This window comes from Hemiscyllium ocellatum, chromosome 9, assembly GCF_020745735.1.
Source record: "Hemiscyllium ocellatum isolate sHemOce1 chromosome 9, sHemOce1.pat.X.cur, whole genome shotgun sequence".
Classification (NCBI taxonomy): Eukaryota; Metazoa; Chordata; class Chondrichthyes; order Orectolobiformes; family Hemiscylliidae; genus Hemiscyllium; species Hemiscyllium ocellatum.
Window position 1 is genome coordinate 90,062,172 of NC_083409.1, and position 25,946 is coordinate 90,088,117.

At 38.8% G+C, this 25,946-nt stretch overlaps 1 protein-coding gene across 1 annotated transcript in view; it reads right to left on the reverse strand.

Annotated features, from left to right (window-relative positions):
- Nucleotides 1–25,946, reverse strand: part of szt2 (SZT2 subunit of KICSTOR complex) — a 246,689-nt gene that overhangs the window by 104,720 nt on the left and 116,023 nt on the right. The window contains exons 41-50 of the mRNA XM_060830553.1: nucleotides 18,590–18,728; nucleotides 18,102–18,219; nucleotides 17,125–17,254; nucleotides 15,275–15,427; nucleotides 11,960–12,062; nucleotides 8,662–8,785; nucleotides 8,455–8,566; nucleotides 3,790–3,908; nucleotides 2,487–2,651; nucleotides 1,081–1,162 (exon numbers count right to left, since the gene is read on the reverse strand). Coding sequence (XP_060686536.1) covers nucleotides 1,081–1,162; nucleotides 2,487–2,651; nucleotides 3,790–3,908; nucleotides 8,455–8,566; nucleotides 8,662–8,785; nucleotides 11,960–12,062; nucleotides 15,275–15,427; nucleotides 17,125–17,254; nucleotides 18,102–18,219; nucleotides 18,590–18,728 — 1,245 coding nt within the window. The remainder of the gene's footprint in view (nucleotides 1–1,080; nucleotides 1,163–2,486; nucleotides 2,652–3,789; nucleotides 3,909–8,454; nucleotides 8,567–8,661; nucleotides 8,786–11,959; nucleotides 12,063–15,274; nucleotides 15,428–17,124; nucleotides 17,255–18,101; nucleotides 18,220–18,589; nucleotides 18,729–25,946) is intronic.

Genomic DNA, 25,946 nt, shown 5'->3' on the forward strand with positions numbered 1-25,946 from the left:
GCTATGATATCCCAGTCCCATGTTCCTAACCATGCCCCGAGTTCATCTGCCTTTCCTGTTCGGCTTCTTGCATTGAAATTATGCAGTTTAATTTATCAGTCCTACCTTGTTCTCTGTTTCGTCCCTGCCTGCCCTGACTGTTGGACTTGCTTTTGTTCTCAACTTTACCAGTCTCACATTGATCTCTTTCCTCACTATCTCCCTGGGTCCCACCCCCCGACCTTACTAGTTTAAATCCTCCCAAGCAGCTATAGCCAATCTCTCTGCCAGTATATTAGTCCCCTTCCAATTTAGGTGCAATCCATCCTTCTTGTACAGGAAACTTCTACCCCAAAAGAGCTTCCAATGATGCAAAAATGTAAATCCTTCTCTCATACACCAGCTCCTCAGCCTGCTCTGTCCTCCTATTCCTACCCTCACTAGCTCGTAGCACTGGGAGTAATCCAGATATTACTACTCTCGAGGTCATAAATTTTGAGACTGTAATTTAGATAGCAAACAGTTCATGAATGATCTGGAAGAATACTTTCATAAGGATGCAGCTTTTTAAAATCTCAGCCCAAGAAGCAATACCGCACAAAATCGTATCAGAGTAATCGTCAACCTAACTAGATAGTCAAATCAACCTCTTCCACTGATATCAAAACAAGGTCTGATCTTGAAGATGGCTAGAAGACAATGAAAACAGATCCAATGCAGAAAACTTACCAAGGCATTCAAACAAATATTATTGTTATGGTTCTAAACCTTTACTTTATAAGAATTTGAAAACATAACAGATATGAAAAGAGTGAAGAAATTTGACATATTCCCATGACAGTGAACATGTTTCAGAATGAAGCTAGATGTGCAACTGACCAGAACAATGACCTTATGCGCACATTAAGATTTAGAAACAGCAGCCTTACCCTGTACCAACGACAGAATATCCAATTTTAAGTTGAGATGAATGAATGATAAAACATTTAATGTAGTTGCTAATCTTCTATTTACAAAACAAAATGGAAACAGAATATAGTATTTTTAAAAAACTAACACTGTACACTTAAATCAACTGCTGTAAAGGAAGATTTATGTTACCTTTCCCACCAGTTCCTTGACCACCAGGTTTATTGTAGAGATAGATGTCTGCATCAGATACATTTTTTCCATGCGTGTAGTGCTGTAGAAAACAAATTTCACAACAAATTCACCATTAAAATCAAATTAATTCACATAAAACAGTCACAAATTCCTTCCCTTGTACAATTTTCAGAGAAAAAAAGACACTTGCACATGTATAGTGCATACTGAATGAAAGGCAACATTTTACTCGTAGCCTTGTACCATAATTGATGTGTTGGTTTGTCGACAATACAGAATGTACAATGAGAAAAAGGGAACAACTCACTCATATTTGGAACTCCAAACTTTGCATCACCTCCAGTAGTTTCACAGTGTACAATTAACAAATTCAAAATAACTTCACAGATATTAGATTAAATGATAAACATATGCTCATGTTAAACTTTAGACAGATACAGCAACATTAGAAGCCCATGGGCTTCTGACCTCTGCGGTCAAGCTCAACTGTGAATGAGAAGCCTGCACTACTTGAGAAACATTTACTTAGTGTGCTCTTCCCTACAACATAATTAATGGTTTGAGGGCAGGTTTGCTGTCCAATTAAGGGCAGCGGGTGTATCCTTGAAGCTGGCAGTTCAAACTGAGGCAAACCTGCTTGAAAGGAGTTTCAAGGAGCTAAATGAAGGCAGTAGTGCTTCAAAATGGAGTTGCATCCAGACAGATAACTCATTGATCTCACCTGGATGAACCTGGAAGCTGAGTGGAAAATTGCAGCTGGACTCTTTTATAGGATGTTAAAAAGAAGGGAATTCTGACATGCCACTCAATTACGCCTCCAGCAAAGCTGAGAGCAGGTGGGGTAGAGCCAAGGTACTGGTGAGTAAGCCAACAGTGCTGTTTTTAGCATTGGCCTGTAGGGGCAAAAGATCAGATCTGATGGATCTCCCAGGTCATACTGCGCCATCGAGAAGACAGCCTGGATTTTGAATATGCTCAGAATTTTTAAAATTAAAGTCAAACTTTGCCCTCCCACTTAATTATTTAGGATGTTCAGTGAGTTGTAATAACTAGCAGTGCATTAACATTCAAACCATGATTCCACACCTGTTGAATGTTTGATTGTAGTCTTGGTTAAAAAGATCTTAATCATACTTAAAACTGGGCAGAAAAATCTGTCATGCAAATTATTTCCACCAGTCAGCCCATTAAAAACCAGAGTGAAATCACAAATATCAGGCGCACAAAATAAAAGCTACAGAATCCAAAACCACAAAGTTGGAGGCAGTTAGAGATAGTTCTGGTTAGATTTAAAGAAATCAAGACACAGAGACACAAAGTGCATTATCTCACTATGTCTTACTTAATAGGGTGAATATTATGTCTTCTGTATTTAGAGATAAGTGACACATACTGCTAGTTACCTGGAAGTGGTGTTCTACATTACTGTCTGTGTACTTTGGAGTATGAAGGAATATCAGTAGGTTCTGACGCAGGTAAGATGCTACAGCATGCAGCCAAGGTAGACAGCAGTTTGAGATTGTGAACTGCACCACTTCAGTTGGTGGTGTGCCAGGAGGCTGTATAAACTGCAAAGAAAAAAAAAAGTTTTCAAAAATCAACGAGTTAAAAACTTACTCGAGATTGAATCTGAATTATCTTAATTATGAAAAACTTGATTTTGGAATGAGCTACAATGAATTGTTGTCAGAAAAATAATGGTGCTTTAATATTTTAGTGCTGACCAGTCAACTAACTTTTATCAGTATCAAAAACAGTGCTCAAATTATTGATTTCACCCTGAACAACACTCAAGAGGAGGAGAGGTATAGAACTTAGATGGTTTGCGTGCTGAAACACGTGGCTTGAGATCAAAAGCTTTGAAGAAAATGACAGGACAGGCTTTGTTATTATGGATCTCTACAAAATTCTTAATGACTACCTAAAAGTAGTAAAATCAAGCAAATAAAAATGTAGAAGAGCTATTTTTAAATCATCGCAACCACATTAAAGTTTAAAATCATATCTTTCTATCTCAAATACAAAATGAGTGTGTCCATTATTATAATGATCCATTACTGCCATCCTGTGGATTTTTTTTGTAACATTATAACCCAACAAGAATCAACGAAGACTCTGCCTTAATGAAAGCAAAATACCAGGGATATTAGAAATCTGAAAAAAAGAGAATGCTGCAGAAACTTAGCAGGTCTGGCAGCACCTGTGCGGGGGGGGGAGAGAGAGAGAGAGAGAGAGAGAGAGAGAGACCCTTCCATCTGATGAGTTATTCCAGACTCAACATTTTAACTCGGTTTCTCTCTCCTGCTGAGCTTCTCCAGCCTCTGTGTCTATGGTATAACAATGATCCTTAATTACCATTAAATTATTTCTTGACGAGTGAAGCTTTTACATTACAGTAATGGTTGAAAGTGTGGTACCATTTTCTTTCACCAGAGATCATTCACCAGCCAGAGTTGGAGCTGGTGAATCTGTGATGGTTCACAAAGCTCACAAAATAAATGAGTCTCACCTCTTATCTCAGCAATGGACATTGAACCTTTTACAAACGTAGCTTTAATAAAAAGAGCTGACATCAGTTTTCATATCATTTAGGTAAAAACAGATTAAAAGGAGTAACATCTGTTTCATACATTCAATTAATTAGACAGCAGAGAGAGTGGAAGTATGGTACACCCAGTCACCGACTCTCTTTGATGTTCAATATACCTCCACATCAGCAGGGGTCAGTTTGCAGTTCCGGACCAGCATGACAGTGATGATATCAAGTGTTGCTTCATCTAAACGTCTTCGCAAAACCTTCACCAACTCATCTGTGATTTCAGGTCCTGAGAACAGCAGTAATTTTAAAAAAAAAATCTACAAATGATGCAATATTACTGTGAAGTGCAAGGCTGACTAATGTGCACAAATACACCAAACTATTAAACATGCATTTGCACCTAAATTAACAAGTGTTTGCACTGGACTTGTGTTATAAACAGCTGATTCCAATATATTTCAATTGACAGGCCTGAGTGGTCCTGGCATTGCCTTGACACCTTCCACCACTGTGCTGAAGATCATATTGTACTAGTAGGTAATTTAACATTTCATGATTAATTTAATTTAGTTATAATCACACAAAGTACATTCATAAATTTACCTCATATATTATTCTGCTTAACTGTAATTGGTGTAGGTTTTAGTTACTTCAGATCATATGACTCTGCTTAGCCTCACTTGACCAAAAAAATGCACCATTGGATGAAAAGAACAAACTACAGTATTTTAAAACTAAAGGGCAAATGTCAGAAGCTCCACTTCAGAGAGCCTGAATGTGAGAAATTCAACTTTGAAGATTGCACAAAATCAAGTTAACATCTTTCCAATCCTTAAAGGGCAACATAATAAGGCAAGGAGGGAGTTACTGGGGAAAAGAAAATCTTAATAATAGATGTGTTTTGTTTTATTTTGTAGTGTCCTAGAAAAAAGCCAAGAGCTTTGTTTAAACTTATTGTTTAGAGTTATTTTTGATTAGATTAGATTAGATTACGTACAGTGTGGAAACAGGCCCTTCGACCCAACAAGTCCACACCGACCCGCCGAAGTGCAACCCACCCAGACCCATTCCCCTCCATCTAACAATCTGGACATTTTAGCATGGCCAATTCACCTACCCCGCACATTTTTGGATTGTGGGAGGAAACCGGAGCACCCGGAGGAAACCCACGCAGACACGGGGAGAATGTGCAAACTCCACACAGTCAGTCGCCTGAGGCAGGAATTGAACCCGGGTCTCTGGCGCTGTGAGGCAGCAGTGTTAACCACTGTGCCACCGTGCCGCCCGCAAACAATGTATGTTCAAGTCTGTAACTGTATAATCTTTTATTTTTTTAGAATTCCAGAATATGTGTAGTCTGAATAGAGAAAGATATCTTACTACTTCACCTTTTATATGTTGCAGTGCACAACAGTTTGCTTATGTTAGTACTTAGTGACTTTCTGTATTGCATTCATATAGTAGTAAAATTACAAACAACATTTTCGCCATATCCTTCTTGTGAAAAAATAAGAATCTCATTTCAGGTACCCACAACCTCAGACAGAGAAATCACCTAACAAAATTATCCTAAAACCAAATGGTCAGGTGTGTGATCTAATGAGCAATTTGATTTGATTTATTATTGTCATATGTACCTAGGTACAGTGAAAAGTTTTGTTTTGCATGTAGTACCATACAAAGCACATAGGATAATATCACAGAGTGAATACGTTACGGCAGCACAGAAGGTGCACAGACAGCGAGATCAACAGTACATTTAAAATTTGAGCAGTCCATTCAGAAAATTAATTACAGCGGGGAAGAAGCTGTTCTTGAATCTATTTGCACATGTACACAAACTTTTATATCTTACGCCTAATGGAAGAGGGTGGAACAGAGTAGAACTAGGATGGAAGGTGTCTTTGATTATGTTGATTGCTTTCCTGAGGCAGCAGGAAGTATAGATGGAGTAAATGGATAGCAGACTACTTTGCAGGGTTTAGATATGTCATCAGCCCATTGCAACATACAAATTCACCGTTTCTTGGAGCAGAAATTCCACTCCTCATTTCAGAAAGAACTTCATCGGCTTTAAAACCCTTTAACATCATGAAACAAAAGAAGGAAGCATATGTCAGATATAGACAGCAGGGATTCAGTAAACCCCTAGAACAGTATAAGGGCAGTAGGAGTATACTCAAGAGGGAAATCAGGAGGGCAAACATTGCTGGGACACAAGATGGCTTTGGTAAATAGAGTTAAGGAGAATCCAAAGAGATTCTACAAATATAATAAGAACAAAAGAATAACTAAGGAGAGATTAGGGCCCCTTTAAGATCAGCAAGGTCACCAATTGTGGAGCCGCAGAAGATGCTAAGATATTAAACAAGTATTTTGCACCAGTGTTTACTATGGAGAAGGATATGGAAGCTAGAGAACTTAGGAGAATAAATAGCGATATCTTGAAATGTGTCCATATCACACTGGCGGTGGTGCTGGATGTCTTAAAATTCATAAAGATGGATATACCTCCAGGTCCTGATCTGGTGTACTCCAGAACTTTGTGGGAACCTAGGGAAGTGATTGCTGGGCCCCTTGCTGAAATATTTGCAACATCGATAGCCATAGGTGAAGTGCCAGAAAACTGGAGATTGGCTAACGTGGTACCATTATTTAAAAAAGGTGGTAAGGGCGGCACAGTGGCATGCATTGCTGCCTCACAGCACCAGAGACCTGGGTTCAATTCCCGCTTCAGGCAACTGTCAGTGTGGAGTTTGCACATTCTCCCCGTGTTACGTAGGTTTCCTCCGGGTGCTCCGGTTGCCTCTCACAGTCCAAAAGTGTGCAGTTTAGGTGAATTGGCCATGCTAAATTGCCCGTAGTGTTAGGTGAAGGGGTAAATGTAGGAGAATGGGTCTGAGTGGGTTGCTTTTCGGAGGGTCGGTGCGGACTTGTTGGACCGAAGGACCTGTTTCCACAGTGTAAGTAATCTAATGAAAAGCCATGGAACTATCGACCAGTGAGCCTGATATTGGTGGTGAGCAAGTTGTTGGCGGGGATTCGGAGGGACGGGATTTACATGTATTTGGAGAGGGAAGGACTGATTAGGGATTCGACATGGCTTCGTGAGTGGGAAATTGTATCTCACTAACTTGATTGGGTTTTTCGAGGAAGTGACGAAGATGATTAATAAAGGCAGAGCAGTGGACGTGGTCAATATGGATGTCAGCAAGGCGTCTGTCAAGGTTCCACATGGTAGACTGGTTAGCAAGGTGAGATCTCAAGGAATACAGAGAGAACTATCCATTTGCATACAAAACTGGTTCAAAGGTAGAAGACGGAGGGTGGTGGTGGAGGGTTATTTTTCAGATTGGAGGCTTGTGATCAGCGGTGCGCCACAAGAATCGGTGCTGGATCCACTACCTTTTAACATTTATATAAATTATTTGGATGTGAACATAGGAGATATGGTTAGTAAGTTTGCAGATGACACCAAAATTGGAGGTGTAGTGAACAGCGAAGAAGGTTACCTCAGATTACAATAGGATCTTGACCAGATGGGCCAATGGGCTGAGAAGTGGCAGATGGAGTTTAATTTAGAAAAATGTAAGGTACTGCATTTTGGGAACGTAAATCAGGGCTGAACGTATACACTTAATTGGAAGGCCCTGTGGAGGGATGCCGAGCAGAGAGACTTTGGAGTGATGGTTCATAGCTCCTTGAAAGTGGAGTTGCAAGTGGTCAGGATAGTGAAGGCAGCGTTTGGTACACTTGCCTTTATTGGTCAGAGCATTGAGTATAGGACTTGGGAGGTTATGTAGCGGCTGTATGGGACATTGTATTCCAAAAGTGGCCTAACCAATGTTCAATTCTGGTCTTCCAGGTAGAGAAAAAAATGCTGTGAAATTTGAAGGGTTTGGAAAAGATTTATAAGGATGTTGCCAGGGTTGGAGGATTTGAGCTATATGGGGAGATTGAATAGGCTGAGGCTATTTTCCCTAGATCATTGGAGCTATGAGATGACCTTATGGGAATTTATAAAATCATGAGAGGCATTGATAGGGTGAACAACGAATGTCTTTTCCTCAGGGTAAGGGTAGGGTAGTCCAAACATGGAGGGCATAGGTTTAAGGTGAGAGGGGAAAGATTTATAAGGGACCTAAGGAGCAATGTTTTCATGCAGTGGGTGGCCCGTATGGAATGAACTGCCAGAGGAAGTGATAGAGGCTGATACAATTACAATATTTAAAAGGCATCTGGATGGGTATATGAATAGAAAGACTTTAAAGGGATATGAGCCAAATGCTGGCAAACGGGAATAGGATATTTGGTCACCATGGAAGAGTTGGACTGAAGGGCCTGTTTCCATGATGTATGTTTCTATGCCTCTATGACCCTAAGCTGATATAGAAATACGAATTTTTCTTCCTTGGATTTTAAAATATTAGATGCTTGGAGATTCGTGCAGTGTCAATTGACTCTAAATTCAGAACTTCATTTAAAATGACTGATGACGTAGAGGCAAAAATTCAATTTGAGGCAGAAGGCACAATCTGTACAAATGTGTTTGGTTAGCTGATTGCTCAGCCTTGACCTCAACCTTGGCTGATAGCACAGATAACACTTCAATCAGTGTCTAGAGTAAGAGTGCTACAAAGGATTTTGATTAAAAGTGTTCCCTTCATACAGCATGTTAGACTTTCACAGCCGCCTTGCCATTTTGGCAGTCTGATTGCTGATCATTTTGTGATTTCATTTGTTACTGTAGGATACATTTTTGAACTCTGCAGCAATTTTGTTCCCAAATTGCTAGGATGCTTCTAACTTATCATCAGAATTTGCAATCCTACCTGCCTGTCCAACACCATGTACCATCAGTAGAATGTGCTTATCTACTTGGCCAACAGGTCGGGATGACTCTGCACTTCGAGAGGGGGTGGAATCCACAAAGGGTCTGGAACTCTGGATTGAACATAAAAGGAGAGAATTCTGAGCAAAGTCAAAACTAATTCAGGTAAAAATGTGAGGTACATCAAAAGATCAATGTTCGACTTTACCCCTAGTTCATCAACAAGTATCGGTTCCTGGCTACGTGTTAAAGCCAGTGAACGAGAAGACAGTGGGGGTTGACTCTCCCTGTCCCAGTCCGGTGAATTGCCACTGCATGTTGTTTCAGACAGTCTGGAAGAAAAGTGATAAAGTGTTAAGGAAGAAAGCAGGTATCAGTGGTCAAGTACTAGGCTATATGCACTTTACTGTAATATTACAGTAGAATATAATTGCGGCTTAATATGTAAGCATGTGACTTCAATTTTTTGCGAATAAAGTAATTCTCTATAAAATTCTGACCTAATCAAGTAATGAGCAAGCAAGAGCTGACCATGCATCATCTGTCAACCCAGTAAAGAAACCAATGATAAAGTAAATCGGCCTAATTAGAACAAACTTGTACTAAACCTCTGCAAACTTGAATTAAAGATTCACATTCCTTGCATTCTTAGACTCTTGGTTTAGTGCCCAATTTGTTTTTCAATAGTTTAGCATTTTATTGTCACCTGACTAGTTATTTTAGCAAAATGTAACACTTAAATGCATGGAAGGAATTCCAAATCAAAACCATCAGAGTAAAGTCATCAGGAAAGCAGTGGTGTGGATCTGAGGGTACAGAATGAAAGGTGAGAATTGCAGAGGTGATGGCCATAATCTTCTAATACAGGATCCAATATAAAGCCAGAAGGCTGGAGATTTGCAACACACTTTTCCAAAAAGGATTTAAGAATAAACCCAGCAACTACAGGCAGGTTAGCTTAACTGTGGTGGCTAGAATGCTCTTAGAAACATTTATCTCGGATAAATCAGGACACGTTTGGATTATGAAATCCAGCACAAATCTTTTCAAAAATAAACGGTGCTGAGGGCGATGTGGTATTAATGGACTTCCATTAATTTTGTTTGATAAAATGTTACAAGTTTATGAATAAAATTGAAGACAATGGAATGAAAGGGTCAGTGGCAATATGAAGAGAAATTTGACTGAGCAGAATCGGTGGTGAACAGTTTATTTTTGGACTGGAGGAAAGTATACAGTAAGGCTCTGGAGTCAGTACTAAGACTACTACTTCTCTTGTGATATAACAATAGCTACACGTGGATGTATAGGTATGATGGAAATCGTATGATTTATATATATTTTAAGACCATTTAGTATGGAGTTTGGATTCTTGAATTTGAATAAGTGGCATATGGGTTTTCAATGTGTCACAAGAGTTAATTGTTAAGTGGTTTGTAGCTATTGTGATTTCTATTAAAACCTAGTTCTAGAGACACACTTCCAGGAGAATAAAACAATAAGATATAGCATTAGAAACATGGCATTGAATACATTGTGTCTACTTTGCTGATCTGTAATCCTCCCTACATTCATTTCCCTACCTTCTCCCCAAAATAAGTGATTTCCTTACATATTAAAAAACTGCCTTGCTCAGCCTTGAACATATTTAACAACCAAAACTCTGCAGCCCTCTGTTCTGAGCGATTCCACAGATTCATTATCCTTCAAAAAAATTCTTCCCCATTTTGGTCTGAAAAGAGTGACCTTTTGTTTTATGCCCTCTGATCCTAGACACTCCCACAAGGGTAAACATCTCTCTGCATCTACTCTATCAAATTCCTTCAGAATCCTGTACATTTTATTTTATTTCTTACCTCTGCCCATATGGATTCTACATCATTTGATCGAAAATCATTTCTTATATTGCACTTTTTCCATCCCTTACTCACAATGCTACCCCATCACCATTTCCTTCCTGCCTGATCTTTTCCATGTCACATAACCCTGAATGTTAAGTTCCTCGCTTTGAACTCCTTCTGACTATGTCTCTGTAATGATAATAAGATCATACCTATTTCTGGAGACTGCAACTCAATGTGTGGCTAAATCAAAGACATGACAACCTCTGAGCTATATATGTATGTCACCTTCTTCTGCTAATATTATTACCTATCTTCAAACTGCTCTTGAAATCAGTAAGACCTCGCCAAAGCTTATATGAAAAGTATGAGTTTAGGAAAATATAATGAATTACTGAGTACTGCACTACTTGTACATTTTTCCCAAAACAATTTGTTTTCTGTTTTTATTATTCTGTGAAGAATTCATCTTTTTTCAGAAACCTTAATGAGATGTAGAAGAAAAAGAAAATATTACTCATGAAAGGGAGAAAGATTTGTGTATTAATGACTTGGCTTCTCTGTATTTCTTGGAAATAAATAAACGACTTAATTGTTTTACTTTGCTTCAATAAAATAAGACAAAAAATTACAATTAAGAACTACTAGAAATACAAAAAAACAACACTAAGCTATCCAGTCCCTTGAGACTGTTCCCCATTTAATTACATCATGCAAGCCCTGTGTTTGTTCATTTGCATCAATGCCTTGAACTAACAAGAAATCTATTGATCTCGGTCTCATATTTCAGTTGGTCCAGTAGTATTTTTAGGGGAATAAGTTCCATAAGTTAAGTATTTTTTATGCAAAAAAGTGCTTCATAATTTTACTCCAAAAAGCCTAGTTGTAAATTAGGTATTCTGCCCTCATTTTATTCATTTTTAAGCAAAGAAAAATAATACTTCCATGTAACAAAACTACTGATAATCAGCAATTGTGATAAACCCAATGAGAGCTCAACTGAGAAAATATTATTTCCACTGAATGTTTAATAGGTACCCAAAGGACCAAGATATGAACAATGTAGAAGTAAGCATATTTCAAAGACAACACAAAGGAAGCTGCAGTAAACATAAAAATAAGCAAACGATTGCAAGTTAGTAAAGTGAAATTTTAGGAATAAATCAGAAAAAATAGAAGGTGACGGTACTGCATTTTTATATATGTCAATTTACATTTTTGCTCATAGGCAGTCCAATAAAAGACCAATTAGAATGTGATATAAAAATAAATGCATCTTGGAATAACTTCAAAAAATACAATCGAGTCTGAAGTTTTGCTTTCATTTTAAAATGTTGTCCAAACAGTGTACAGAATTACAGGTGCTCCTTTAAAATAATAACTTTTTTTTTGCATTTCTAAAGGAAAAGAATACCAACATAGTAAGCTGAATTCCTTTCCATTTCTAACACCCAGAAACAAAAACTCCCTAGTTCAGCAGTACGTCACAGTCAGAAATGGAATATACCTTCTTGGTGTCACTCAGATTTTTTAGTCACAACTTCTTTTGTAGTATCTGTGTAATTTTACCTAATGCTCACAGCTTTTCCCCAGGACTGTGACTGGAGGGCCACTGCTAATTTATTGCCAATTGTTGCAGCACTGTCCTCTGGGCTGTTTTCTTACCTTAGGTAAAATACAGACTTGGTGGCTCTTTCTTGGTAGACAAACATATTTTTCCTGTTCACAACCGAAAAAGCATTTAGAACAGATCTCAGGGCCTGAATTGCTGAAAAATATAAGTAAACAAGGTACGTGTGAAGTGAAATAAGTACACGTTTAGCGAAGTTCCGTAGATGTGCAAGATGTGGAGAGAAATTACAAGTCATACAGGGTCAAGAAAATACCACAAAAAAAATTGGACTGGATAAAGGAAGTTAAAAACAATGAATAAAATCTGATCATTCTTATTTAGCCATAGGTGAAACAGCAGTAAAATCATACAGCTCAGATAGAAGTCATTCAGACCATTAAGTTGATGCTGGTTCTTTCAGAACAATTCAGCCACTGCTTACTCATTCTCCACATTTCTGCAATTTTCCTCGTCAATCAAATTTATTAAATTCCTCCTTGAAAGTTTTTGTTCAATTTCCTTCTTTTAGATGGATAATATTTCTTTAACTTTTTTGAAACATTGATAGACCTAACCATTTAATACAAATAAAAGTTAGTTATGGGACTGTTTATGCACCACAAAGTTAAACACTGCAAAATGCTAGAAACGTAAAGTCAGAGTAGAAAATTTTGGAGCTGAAAACGTGTTGCTGAAAAAGCGCAGCAGGTCAGGCAGCATCCAGGGAACAGGAGATTCGACGTTTCGGGCATAAGCCCTTCATCAGGAATGTGGATGAAGAACAGTAGAGGTCCTTTGCAAGTTTGTGAGAGTGTTGTCCTGAGCTGGGGTAGGTCTAAATGCAAGGAAATGTTGGTAGCGGCACATGGCTGCAAGTGTGGAGCGGAGGATCTGGAGGAAGGTTTGTTGCTGGAGGCTTCGGATTTGTTGTAAGTACTGGTTGTCCTGGTTGGGTCCAAATTTTGTTGGTCGGAATGTAGTCCGGAGTCCGTGCGGGATCAGTCGGTTCCGTAGGCAGGTGCTGAGGAAGGAGATGTGGCTGTGGTAGCGAGTCTGTTTGAGGACGTGGCTGAAGAGCGTCTGTGCAGAGGAGATGACCTGGGGTGTGCAGTGAGAGAGAGACTCACTGAAATCCTTGTAGTGGGAGGAAGACAGTTTCTTCAAGGAAGGCATCCTTGCAAGAGGATTCGCAGTAGGTTAAAATCTTCGAGGAGAAAGTGAGGTCTGCAGATGCTGGAGATCAGAGCTGAAAACGTGTTGCTGGAAAAGCACAGGTCAGGCAGCATCCAGGGAACAGGAGTTTCGACGTTTCGGGCATAAGCCCTTCAGGAATGGCTTATGCCCGAAATGTCGAATCTCCTGTTCCCTGGATGCTGCCTGACCTGCTGCACATTTTCAGCAACACTTTTTCAGCTCTGATCTCCAGCATCTGCAGACTTCACTTTCTCCTAGAAAATTTTGGAAACAGCCAGCACATCAAACGATATCTGGTCAATAACTTTTTATCAGACTGTAAAAGTCAGTGATACAATAGACTTTAAGCAAGTTAGAAAGGTAGACAAAGGGAAGGAAAAGAGGGGGAAAAAAAAAAGAGAAGTTTTGCGACAGGATTCGAGATAAAGAAGACATTAAATGGTAAAAACAGCTAATGATGCAAGATAAAAGAAAATGGTAGTAGGAGAGTCGAGAACAAAAGATAAAAAACAATAAGTACAAGCAGTGTTAGGAAATAAAACCACTGAACTCAATGAGAAGACCTGAATGTGGTAAAATGTCTAATCAAAAGAGGAGGTGCTGTTCTTCAGCACTTATGTTGAGCTACATTGGAACTAGGTAGAGTTATCAGAAAGAGGTCTGAGTAGGTACAAGCCTGAGAATTTAAACAGCAAAAACTTGGAATCAGGTTTGCACAGTGAACCAAGTTGTTCCATAAAGGGGTCATTCCAGTCTGGATCTTGTCTTCTCAATTTGGAGGAAACAGTATTATGAGCTGTAAATACAGTATAGCAAATAAAAAGGAATGTCTACTAAAGTACAGGACAGATGTTACACTGCCTGCAAAAGCATGTGAAGTTTAATTGGGAAGTGCAGGTCATGTTCAAGATTCAGGTTATTGCACCAGAACTAATCTTTGGAATACTGAAAGGGTAGGGTAGGCTGAGGTGGGAACAGACATACTTGATGGTAGATTCACACTGGCTGTGAAGGCTGTTGGGACCAAACACCAATTGGAGGACTGCTTTGTTTAGTCTATAAGCCTGACCCCAAAGTTTGTACCATTTTAATTTCCTGGTCGACTCCGATTAAGACCTGTCTGGCTTGGCCTTCTTCCTGTTCCAATGAATCTCAATCTGCTATTCAAGGAACAGAATCTTACCTTTTGATTAGGCACATCATAACCTTTCACAACAATGGTTTTAACAATTTTAGATGACAACCTCTGCTTGCTTGTTTTTTGACAGTAGCTTTTGAAGTTTGTTGTTGCCATTTACACCTTCTCTTCATGTGGTTTGTTTGGCAGCTATACTTACATGGGTAAACACTATTTTAATGTTACGAAATCAAAGAATCTAGAATATCACAGTACAGGAGACCATCCATCTTATTAAAACAACATTTTGAATAGCAGATTAGTCCACTTCTCTGTTCTTTTTTCATCCCCTTGCATGTTTTTCTCCTTCAAACATGTAACCAATTTTCTGGTGAAAGCTATAACTGAATCTGTATCCACGACTCATTCAGGCACCACATTCCAAATCTAACACACTCGGTGTTAAAAAAAAACTTTTTATATCTTGTTGGTTCTTTTTCTAATCACCTTAAACCTGTGTCCTCTAGTTAAGATCTTTCAAGCAATGAAAATAGTTTTGATTGATTTATTCTGTGAAAACCCTTCATGATTTAAAACACATCAATTAAATCTCCTTCAACTCCTCTACTCTATGGGGAGCAACTCCAGCTTCTTGAGCCTTTCCACATACTACATGTCTAGGACCATGCTAATACATTTCCTTTTGTACCCTCAACATTTGAAAGAATGCTCATAATTACTGTCAATATACCATTTTCCACTCAATAGTTTTGTCTAGCATCCCATGGAACAGTGTGACCAAGCACATTATTTCACTTTAGCAAAGACAAAGAAATTATGGAGTAGCCTGTGAAATATTTCAGTAGGTCAGAGTACAATTACAGGTAGGCACAGAGTACAATGAGCAGAGTTTATCTGCTCAATCCATGGCTCATGATGTATTTAGAAATTCTGAAAGTAAAAGCTCACCATTTTTATGGGGATAATGTATGGGAATACGCATTGACACTAAATCCAGTTAAATATACAATGTGGAATGTCCCAAAGTTTAGCATACCTCTCGCGACTCCCATGTTGGGCCCCATCTTGAGTCGAGGGTGGATATGTATGATGGTCTTCCACACCACTTCACAGGAAAAGTGGCCTGCCATAAAATGCATTGTGGCAGCCAAGTAATCCTTTGACTGATAATTATCATCTGCTGAATAGTCTGTGAGTGAACAGAACAAAAAACGTGAAACAATAACACCACCACCAGCACATTTCCCTCCAAGCCACTCACCATCCTGACTTGGAAATATATCAGTTCCTTCACTGTCACTGTGTCAAAATCCTGGAATTTCCTCTCCAGTGGAATTGTGGGTCAAATCACAGCATGCGGACAGCAGCGGTTCAAAAAGGCAGATCACTACTACCTTCTAAGGACGGGTAATAAACGCTGGCCAGCCAGCAACGCCCACATCCCAACAATGAATTTAAAAAGTTAAGATTGCTAAAAACACCAAATGTATATATTTTGAGAGGTTGTGCATTTGCTTGTATCAAAACAGCAATTAGAGATAAATAGAAACTGTCTTCCTTGGTCCAGAAGTCAATTACTTTGAAAATAGAACCAAAATAGAAGAAATGCTAATGATATGGTCTTTCACGAGTAATGATGAAGAGATGAACTCTTTAGAAAATTCATTGTAAGATATAAAATACTGAGGAAACTGTATCATCTAGCTACGAACACATCAACTCAAGACATGCATCTGTTAATTCCTTAACCTGTTTAAGGCATTTACTTCAAACTCAGTGACCTTAACATGCCAAAGAATCCACACATTATAAGCACAGGCTGTTTTAGTCTGATATAAGGAATGATTTCTCTGGATCAGCCATGTGCATAGTTCAACCTTGATGGTCCACTAAAGAAACAAACCCAACTATTATTCATCATACAATAAGACATGTTCTTCTCGAAAGACTATTCTAACCTTGCTTATCTGCTTTTAGTCCCATTGTTAGCTTTCTGAAATATTGAGCTTCCAAGCAGCTTGCCATGATTTTTTGCTTTGCTTTACAACTTCATTAAAAAAAGGGTCAGTTTTAAGGAAGGCGGATAGGATGGAATTAAGATACTGATCAGTGTGTACTGTAGTACAGCTTGAGGGGCTGAATGGCTAAATCTTGTTCTGCAATCCGTCACTGTATGAACTGGATTGGTATTATGGTACTTTACGCATTCCAAGAGCAAAAAAAACATGTGAGGCTATCCATTAATTCACTTGTAAACATTTACTACAATTAGGGCTTGTTGTTCAACCTACACTTGGTTATTAATTAAATAGGATGCAAATTCTAAAGTCATGTTAAAATATCTAAATTAGACATTCATGTGTTTCCACCAGAGAATTATGGGATTATTAGCTTTAATCTTGCTTGTTTGGCTATCATCAAGGCTCCCTCTGTCCACAACTCAACGTTGTCCACCCATCCAATTCTCCTCCTGTCACTTCTGTTTTTAGGTAAAAACTGAAAGAACTATGGATGCTGTAAGTCAGAAACAAAAACTAAAATTGCTGGAAGAGCTCAGCTGGTCTGGCAGTACATGTGATGTTCAGAGGAAGGGTCAGAAACAGAGGCTGCCGGACTGGCTGAGCTCTTCAAACAATTTCTGTTTTTACTTCCGATTTTACTCTTGATTTCTCCTTCAATTGGTGCCAGGATACGTCTGTAGAATTTTCTAATAGATGCATTTGGCTATCTTTCTCTCACTGTAACTGTACTTAGCAAGCTTTTGATTCCTGAACTTCTAGCCTTGGTTACTTAGCTTTCCTGCACAGTTGAAAGATGACCTGAAACAGGCATTGAAAATTAACATATGAATATAAAATTGGGTGAATTAGGAATGTTATTGCGAACCATCACTAGCTGTAACCCGTGGACGATATGAAGGGTAGGGGGTTTCATTCTTCCAGATGTCCTCTTCACTTTCAGCGACAAGCAATGAATTACAGACATGACTGTCATGCAGATCCTGAAGTAACAGGCGCTGTGACAAATGGAGAAGAAATGAAAGTATAGAACAACGTAGAATGTTAGCCAGAATATGCAGTGATGCAGAATTATCAAACAATTTACAGGCCAAACAATATAGTACATTGACAAGTTCAAAAGTGCAAAGACATGACAATACCAAAGTTAAGGGTGGTGTCAAATAAAGGTTAATTCACATCCATTAACGTTTGCATGTGGGATTCTATCATTAGCAATCTCACTTAGGATTCTTAATCATCTGCAAAATGATCAGTAGCAATTTGCCAGGATATTTAACAAGAATTTTACCTGGGTACTTTCAAAATAGAAGGACACAAGGAAGGAAGTAAATCCAGAATTTGTTTACAGTGAGATGAAATATATCACAATAAATAACAGTATTAGTGAAGCCAGTCAAAGTAAAAGTGGACAAACCATCTGGATCTAATGGAGTAGATCCAGGCCTGCTGAACACAAGGGTGAAAGAATTGGTCAATTCAGAAAGGTTCAATCAGCCTCTTGCACTGGTCCCTGGGTGGTCAAAAATATTGCAAAGTTTCACCTAGTATTGATTCACATAACATAACATCCACCTCACCTATGAACGAAACAGACTTACATACAGTCTCACACAGCATACCTGATTCGAGGTTTCAATGCTGAAAACCAGAAGTCAAACTTAGGGCTTCAAACCAATTGTGATTGCTAATTTCAGCTCACTGAGTTGGCTTCTAGGATTTGTCCACAGAATTCCAGATACAACCTTCTGCTCACCAACTATCCACAACGCCTTGCTTCATTCAATATGGGGCTCCCTCCTTCCCAAAATTCAAACCAACACTCAACCTCATGTTTATGATTACCTGGTTGACCATACGACAAATCTCCGTAATTTTCTCAATCACTATTCTATAGAGACGCAAGTATTCGAGTTCTTCCTCTTCTTCAACTTCTGACTCATCCTTTATCCCAATAAGATTCCTAGAAAAATACAATAAGGAGTTGTAACCGTTGCCTTTCTTATCCTCTGCCACAGCTACATTGAATCTATAAACTTGATTACTTGCCATAACATTAAAAAGTCATATTTAATCTCCAATTTAGAGAAAAAAAATTAGATTAACAGAATATGTGTCAACTGCATATCTTAAAAATAAATCAAAAATATTGAAGAACCTACCTGTCTTCTTTGGTATGCAAATACACTTCAACCTCCAAATACAAATGAAAATGTGGATATTATGGTTAATGGTTAGTATGCCATACTATTTGGACAGCTCACCCATTTAAATTTAGTGTGACCATGTCACATTATTTATGGATAGAAATTTGGCGATCATCTTATACTCACCGTGTATGACAATAAACTTCAACTCGATCATGGTGAATTCTGATGATCAGCCAAAAGTCAGGCATCAGGGGACATTTTGGGTCCTGTTCATTCATGGTAGCACCTTCGCACTCTGAATCACTGCTGCCTCCATCATATCCTATAGATGGCCCAGAAAATCAAATCAAAGCCAAGCCACTTCAGACTTAACAAATCAGGCCTAACCAATATCATGGTCTGCAATTGCTTATGTGTATAGTATCTCAAGCTGATGGTCTCCTCTTTTCTAATAAGGTATCAAAACTCCAATTTCTCAATACACAGCTCAAGAGCAGCCCTAACCCCAACTATCTTTATGAGCAACTTGGGTGGCTTATAGGTGTGCTGAGCCAGAGGAACTAAGGAATTGCAAGGAGGCAAGGTGCGAAGGAGAGTCTTTCCTGGAACCCTCAGCCAGACAGAAATTGAATCTACACAGTCAGTACCATACTGGGTAACAAACCATCTAAGTGGACTTGTTGGGCCGAAGGGCCTGTTTCGCGCTGTAAGTAATCTAATCTAAGTAAACCCTGTATAAGAATCGATCCTCATTATATTGTGCAGTTAATAATTAGGTTTATACTAAGACAGCATAATATTGAGGTTGAGCAACTCTTAAGATTTAAATGTAGTCCAGACTGAAGCATAGATGCTCCAAACTCCTTATACACTTCAGTATTACATCAAGTTAGTGATGCTTTGTGAAAAGCATAGAAATTACTTCAGGCTACCTTACTTATAGTTGAAAGAAATCCATTGAATCAGGACGCAATAGAAGACTGCATAGCTTTATTTGATACTTCTCAATCAGAAACTACATACTCCTAGATTATGGCTACCAGCTAATTCGTATCCACCTTCCAACACCTGGAGCATTTAGAGGCATGCAGCTTTGTTAATGGCCTACCAAGGTATCCTCTCTAACTCATGCAAAATAGCAATTAAATGAAGAAGCAGAACCCTTCCGGGTTTCATACTGCAAATAGTGGAAAGGATAAATATAGCTTAAGATACCTATATTTTGTCAAAGGTTTTCATCTTGGACTCATCAAATCTATTTGCAAGAAAACCAAGTTTCAAAGGAAATCTAACATTTATACTGAATGAGAGGAGAGTAATGATTATTTGGCAAGCTGACTGACTGACAGAAGCATTGTCATGGAAAATTATCAATTGATGATGGCTGACAATGAACAGCCAGGTATTGTTTAAATGTTAAACCAAGCAAGTTAACTCTGACTGGTCAGTGCACTGCCCTAAGATATGGAACCAGTGAATGGCTGTCATATATTTGGTTCAGTTGAAATAGGTACTGTGTGTGAACATGTTCTTTCTACCTGCAAAGAACAGGGCCCTGTGTATTAATATCCTACACAACTACCCAACACTTCAAGCCTGATGCTTAATGCTAAACTGATCATCAGCATAATTCTTCACACGTTCAAGAATATCCAACAAACATTGTCCAATTGTAGATTCACATTACACCCAACGTTGGACACTATGGCAATTTTTGCAAATGCTGGCTAAACTTGTCTTTTTCTGGCAATGTTCAAATTATGTAGCTCCAAGCAACTGTTTATAACTGAAAGAACATATTATATTGAACAAATTAAAAATTGTTGTATCATGTATAATACAAACTTCATTTTTCGTTCTTTCTTAAATGTTAATTGAAGAGGTAATTGTTTGAGAATATTATAGATTTTTATTACAAAGGAAAAAAAATCTGTATGTGGTACTATTCATTCAATGTGATTAAATCAACAATTAGGATTTAATGCTGGATAATCGATTAAAAATCAGAATAGATTATTTTCGATCAATGCCAAGGCTCCATTTGGAGAACTATGATGGCTTTATCATCAGAAAGTCATGAAGAAAATCAAGAGAATGCAGATGAAACAGTTAAGACGTGACCTACACTTTAAATTAGAAGAACACCTGACAAAGATGAACAAAAATGTTTTCTGTGTTGTTAAGTGTGGAATTCTCTTGCTCAGAAGATAGGAGAGGCTGTGTCTTTAAATTTAAGAATGAGTTAGATTTTTAATAGACAAGGGAATCTAAGAGTATGGGATGCTGATAGGAAAAGTGGAGATCACAGCCAGGTCATTCATGGCCTTATACTGAATTGTGGAGCAGGCTCTAAGGGCTGCCTGGCCCATTCCTGTTTCTTATTCTTGTGCTCTTACAACTAAAACACAGGACCTATAGCCAGTTACTCAGCATGACAGATATACAACCGTTTCTGGTACATTGAGGTCAAATCATAAACGTGTCTTTTATATTTATAAATGCTCACCAACACTATGATATTGTTTCAATCAGCCAGCTTTGGTTTTTGATTTTATTTGCATGGTTAATTGCAATTTTGGGTTCATGGTCATTTTTGCCTTTTTCTCTCCACCCGTGACTGTGGAAAAAAAATCTCGTTTCCACTAGAAAACTGCCCACAGTAAGATGACTGAGCTTGACAGTTCACTGTGCAAGAAACGGTGGTGTTATGACATGGCGGTGAACCCCTCTGTTAATGAAACTAAATACTCAGAAAAGCTCACCTTGCTTCATAATCTGTTAAAATATGAGTGACAGAGAACTCCCAAACTCCACTATTTAAAGAAAATAATATCAATTTATTCTTTACCTCTAAAATTGAACATTAAACAATAACTATTCACAACTCAAAGCCCCCCCTTCTCTTAAGTGCTTATTATCTGCCTCCAACTCTATAGCAATGTACTATTCCAATAAAACTTATTAAAATTACAAATTAATTTCAAAACCATACAACGATTGTTGCCTTTGGTGGCTTTCTTCTTCTGACTGATGATCTCCTGGGGTCATCTTTTATTCTTTTTATTGTGTAGATGTTTCATATGAAAAGGCACCTTTGACAAAGAGCATTTCAATGTCTTAGGTCTCTCTCACGATGGCAGTTGCTCTGCCTGATTTTCAATATACCTGCCTTTTTTTATATCCCCTACATCAGATCATCTCATTGGTGTGATATTGGCAAAACAATAAATTCAAACTTAACTGGGTTTTCGTATCCTGGGGCTGAATTTAAACTGATTGGTTAAATTCCAATTGCTGTCAAAACAGCAACCAACTCAAGTATCTATTTCACAGCCACATATTTTCAATTTTCCAGTACACTCTGAGACTGCTCTTGTAAACTCTTAGTGCAGAACAGCATTCACTCTTTCTTAAAGGTACAGTACATGACTTCAACCTCATAACAATAGGCATTTATCCATGTTTCATCACTCCATGATGCAGCAATCTCACACTGACTATCAACCGCAAGCAAAATCTGGCCCTCAAAAGACTGAACAAAAAATATTTGGCTCATGCAACATTTACAAAAGATACATTTTTCTCCCAACTTATCGAAATGTTGTTTTGCTTTAGGTATAAAAACTTGAAGTAAATTTCAGATCTTCATTTTGCATAATATATTTTCACACATTGATGAAATTAAAACTATTCTAAACAGGAGAGTTCCAGTCCATTAACTTAGGAAAATCTGTTCCTTTTTAAAACAATCATATTCTTCCTTATTGAAGGATTCCAAAGGAGAGTCAGATCAGGCACAAATATTAAGTGTTCCTCTCTCCAGAGATGCTGCTCGACCTGCTAAGTTTCTACAGTGTTTTGTTATTATTTCTTTCTTTAGCTTGATAGCGTGGCAGTATTTCCCAGCTTTAATTCTCAATTCCTGCCTGGATACATTTTTGTCAGTATTTTCTGATTACTTCAACACCTTGCTTTTTCTGTTTAGTTTGCAGATAGCATGCCACTTTATTGTTTCTCAACTGGCCTTAAATCGGCTTTGAAGCCCCGAAAGAGGAATGAGGATGGACAGATCACCAGGTTTTAACTAAGGGACAGGAATTGACCATGATCCTCCTTCCTAACACCTGGGGACTAGAACCAAAACTGCGAGAGCTACCGTACAGACTAGCAAAGCAATAGCTTGACAAGTTCATACACAGGGAATCAAACCTTATAACGTACCAGATAATAACACCATTCCTGTATATGGACTATCCCAATGATAGGACAGATTCAGCAGAGGTGGTGGCCCATGTAACTTTAAGTGACAAGGTGAAATAAACAGTGCAAAATGTGAATGAATTGCATGTTTTTATATATATGCACATTATAGTGTTACAATATTCAAAGTTTGTGAGAAGATTTGTAGCTTAGGTGCTCGTTGTTGTGGTTCTGTTCGCCGAGCTGGGAATTTGTGTTGCAGACGTTTCGTCCCCTGACTAGGTGACATCCTCAGTGCTTGGGAGCCTCCTGTGAAGCACTTCTGTGATCTTTCCTCCGGCATTTGTAGTGGTTTGAATCTGCTGCTTCCAGTTGTCAGTTCCAGCTGTCCATTGCAGTGGTCAGTATATTGGGTCCAGGTCGATGTGCTTATTGATTGAATCTGTGGATGAGTGCCATGCCTCCAGGAGTGCCTGGCTGTTCTCTGTTTGACTTGTCCTATAATGGAAGTGTTGTCCAAATCGAATTCATGTTGCTTGTCATCTGCATGTGTGGCTACTAAGGATAGCTGCTCGTGTCGTTTCGTGGCCAGTTGGTGTTCATGGATGCGGATCGTTCGCTGTCTTCCTGTTTGTCCTATGTAGTGTTTTGTGCAGTCCTTGCATGGGATTTTGTACACTACATTGGTTTTGCTCATGCTGGGTATCGGGTCCTTCATTCTGGTGAGTTGTTGTCTGAGATTGGCTGTTGGTTTGTGTGCTGTTATGAGTCCTGGTGGTCGCAGTAGTCTAGCTGTCAGTTCGGAAATGCTCTTGATGTATGGTAGTGTGGCTAGTCCTTTGGGTTGCGGCATGTCCTCGTTCCGTTGTCTTTCCCTTAGGCATCTATTGATGAAATTGTGCGGTATCTGTTTTTGGCGAATAAATTGTATAGGTGTTCTTCTTCCTCTTTTTGCAGTTCTGGTGTACTGCAGTGTGTTGTGGCCCTTTTGAATAGTGTCTTGATGCAACTTCTTTTGTGTGTGTTGGGGTGGTCCAGTAGTTTGAGTACGCCATCTTTGTTGATAGGTTCAATGACCTGTTGTCTGTTCTGTATGTCCAGCAGGTTAGCTATTGTTTCTCTGACTAGGGTTTTGTCGATAGAGGTGAACAGTGCCGTTACATCGAATGAGACCACGGTTTCTTCCTTGTCTATGTGTATATTTCTGATGATGTCCAAGAATTCTTGTGTTGACTGTATAGAGTGTCTGGATCCACTGATCAGGTGTTTCAGTTTCTGCTGTAGTTCTTTAGCCAGTTTGTGTGATGGTGTCCCTGGTAGTGATACTATGGGTCTGAGTGGGATGTCATGTTTGTGCACTTTAGGTAGTCCATAGAATCTGGGGGTGATGTTGCTTTCAGGTTTCATTCTTGTAGGTTAAACCTGGTTATCTGCCTGTTTTTTTGTAGATTCCTCAGTATGTTGCTTATCCTATTGGAGTGGGGTCAGACTCCCTCTTTTGGTACAGAGAACACCTAATGGAGAATTCACCACAAAGGTATACAGGAAAGCCACACACACAGACCAAGTCCTGAACTACGAAAGCAACTACCCCAACACACACAAAAGAAGTTGCATCAAGACACTATTCAAAAGGGCCACAACACACTGCAGTACACCAGACTGCATAAAGAGGAAGAAGAACACCTATACAATGTATTCGCCAAAAACAGATACCGCACAATTTCATCAACAGATGCCTAAGGGAATGACAACGGAACGAGGACATGCCGCAACCCAAAGGACTAGCCACACTACCACACATCAAGAGCATTTCCGAACTGACAGCTAGACTTTTGCGACCACTAGGACTCATAACAGCACACAAACCAACAGCCACTTTCAGACAACTCACCAGAACGAAGGACCCAATACCCAGCATGAGCAAAACCAATGTAGTGTACAAAATCCCATGCAAGGACTGCACAAAACACTACATAGGACAAACAGGAAGACAGCGAACGATCCGCATCCATGAATACCAACTGGCCACGAAACGACATGACCAGCTTAGTAGCCACACATGCAGATGACAAGCAACATGAATTCGACTGGGACAACACTACTATATAAGACAAGCCAAACAGAGAACAGCCAGGGAATTCCTAGAGGCATGGCACTCATCCACAGATTCAATCAATAAGCACATCGACCTGGACCCAATATACCGACCACTGCAACAGACAGCTGGAAGTGGCAGATTCAAACTACTACAAATGCCGGAGGAAAAATCACAGAAGTGCTTCACAGGAGGCTCCCAAGCACTGAGGATGTCACTTTCCAGGGGACGAAACGTCTGCAACACAAATTCCCAGCTCGGCGAACAGAACTACAACAGTGTTACAATATCTCAACTTCCTTTATTCTAAGAGAATCCAATTGGTCAGGAGTAAGAGCTGGACTTGTTTTGTGTATCTTGGAGATTAGTGACCCAGGGTGGCTTCGTCACCACTGTAATAATTTGTGATCAATATAGCCCAGAACTTGCTTTCCTCATCTCCCATTATGTGTCAAGGTTCTGGGTGTATAACCATCTGGTGAGGACCAACAAGAAAGGAGAAAACTATCAAGTCATGATAGTTTGAATGCTAAAAAAACCTGTTTGGAGAGAGTTTCAGTGAAATGTAACCAAACATAATTAGCAAAATGCAGCAAATCAGCAGCAATGGAAAGGATGCAATCTGACATTACAAAATTTACCATTGGGAGGTTGATGGTCTATGATGGGGTAATGACAAACTGCTGAATCATTCGTGATCATTTAATCATGAAGAAGCCAAGAACAATTTAAACAAAAAGAGGTACAGAAGAAAGTTTGACAACTAGAAATTCTGCAAAAACACATTAGATTTGGAATTCTTAGTAGACAGGTTGATAAACCCATCTGTTCAGGGCGCACTGGTGGTCATAAAACGAAATGCCAATATTTATAGCTGCTAACCTTTTAAGTTGTATGCAGTTTTGATGATATCACATCTGGAGTCATACATTTAATTTTGGGCTCCTTAATATAGAAACTAAATGATGTAGCATTATTAGAGGGAACCTAAAGAGGCACTTTGACATTGATTCCTCAATATGAGGAATGATCAACTACTCTAGTAGTTTATGTCCTTAATAAGAGAATAAGGTAGACTTGATGGTAGATCCTTAAAACTTCTTAAGGCCATGGAGAAATTAGATCCAAGAAACCTTTAACTGGCACAGTATTCAATGACTGCAGACACAGCATAAAGTTAAGAGTACCAAGGAAAAAAATTGCAATATGCTTTCAGTAGAAATATGATAGAAATTCAGTCAT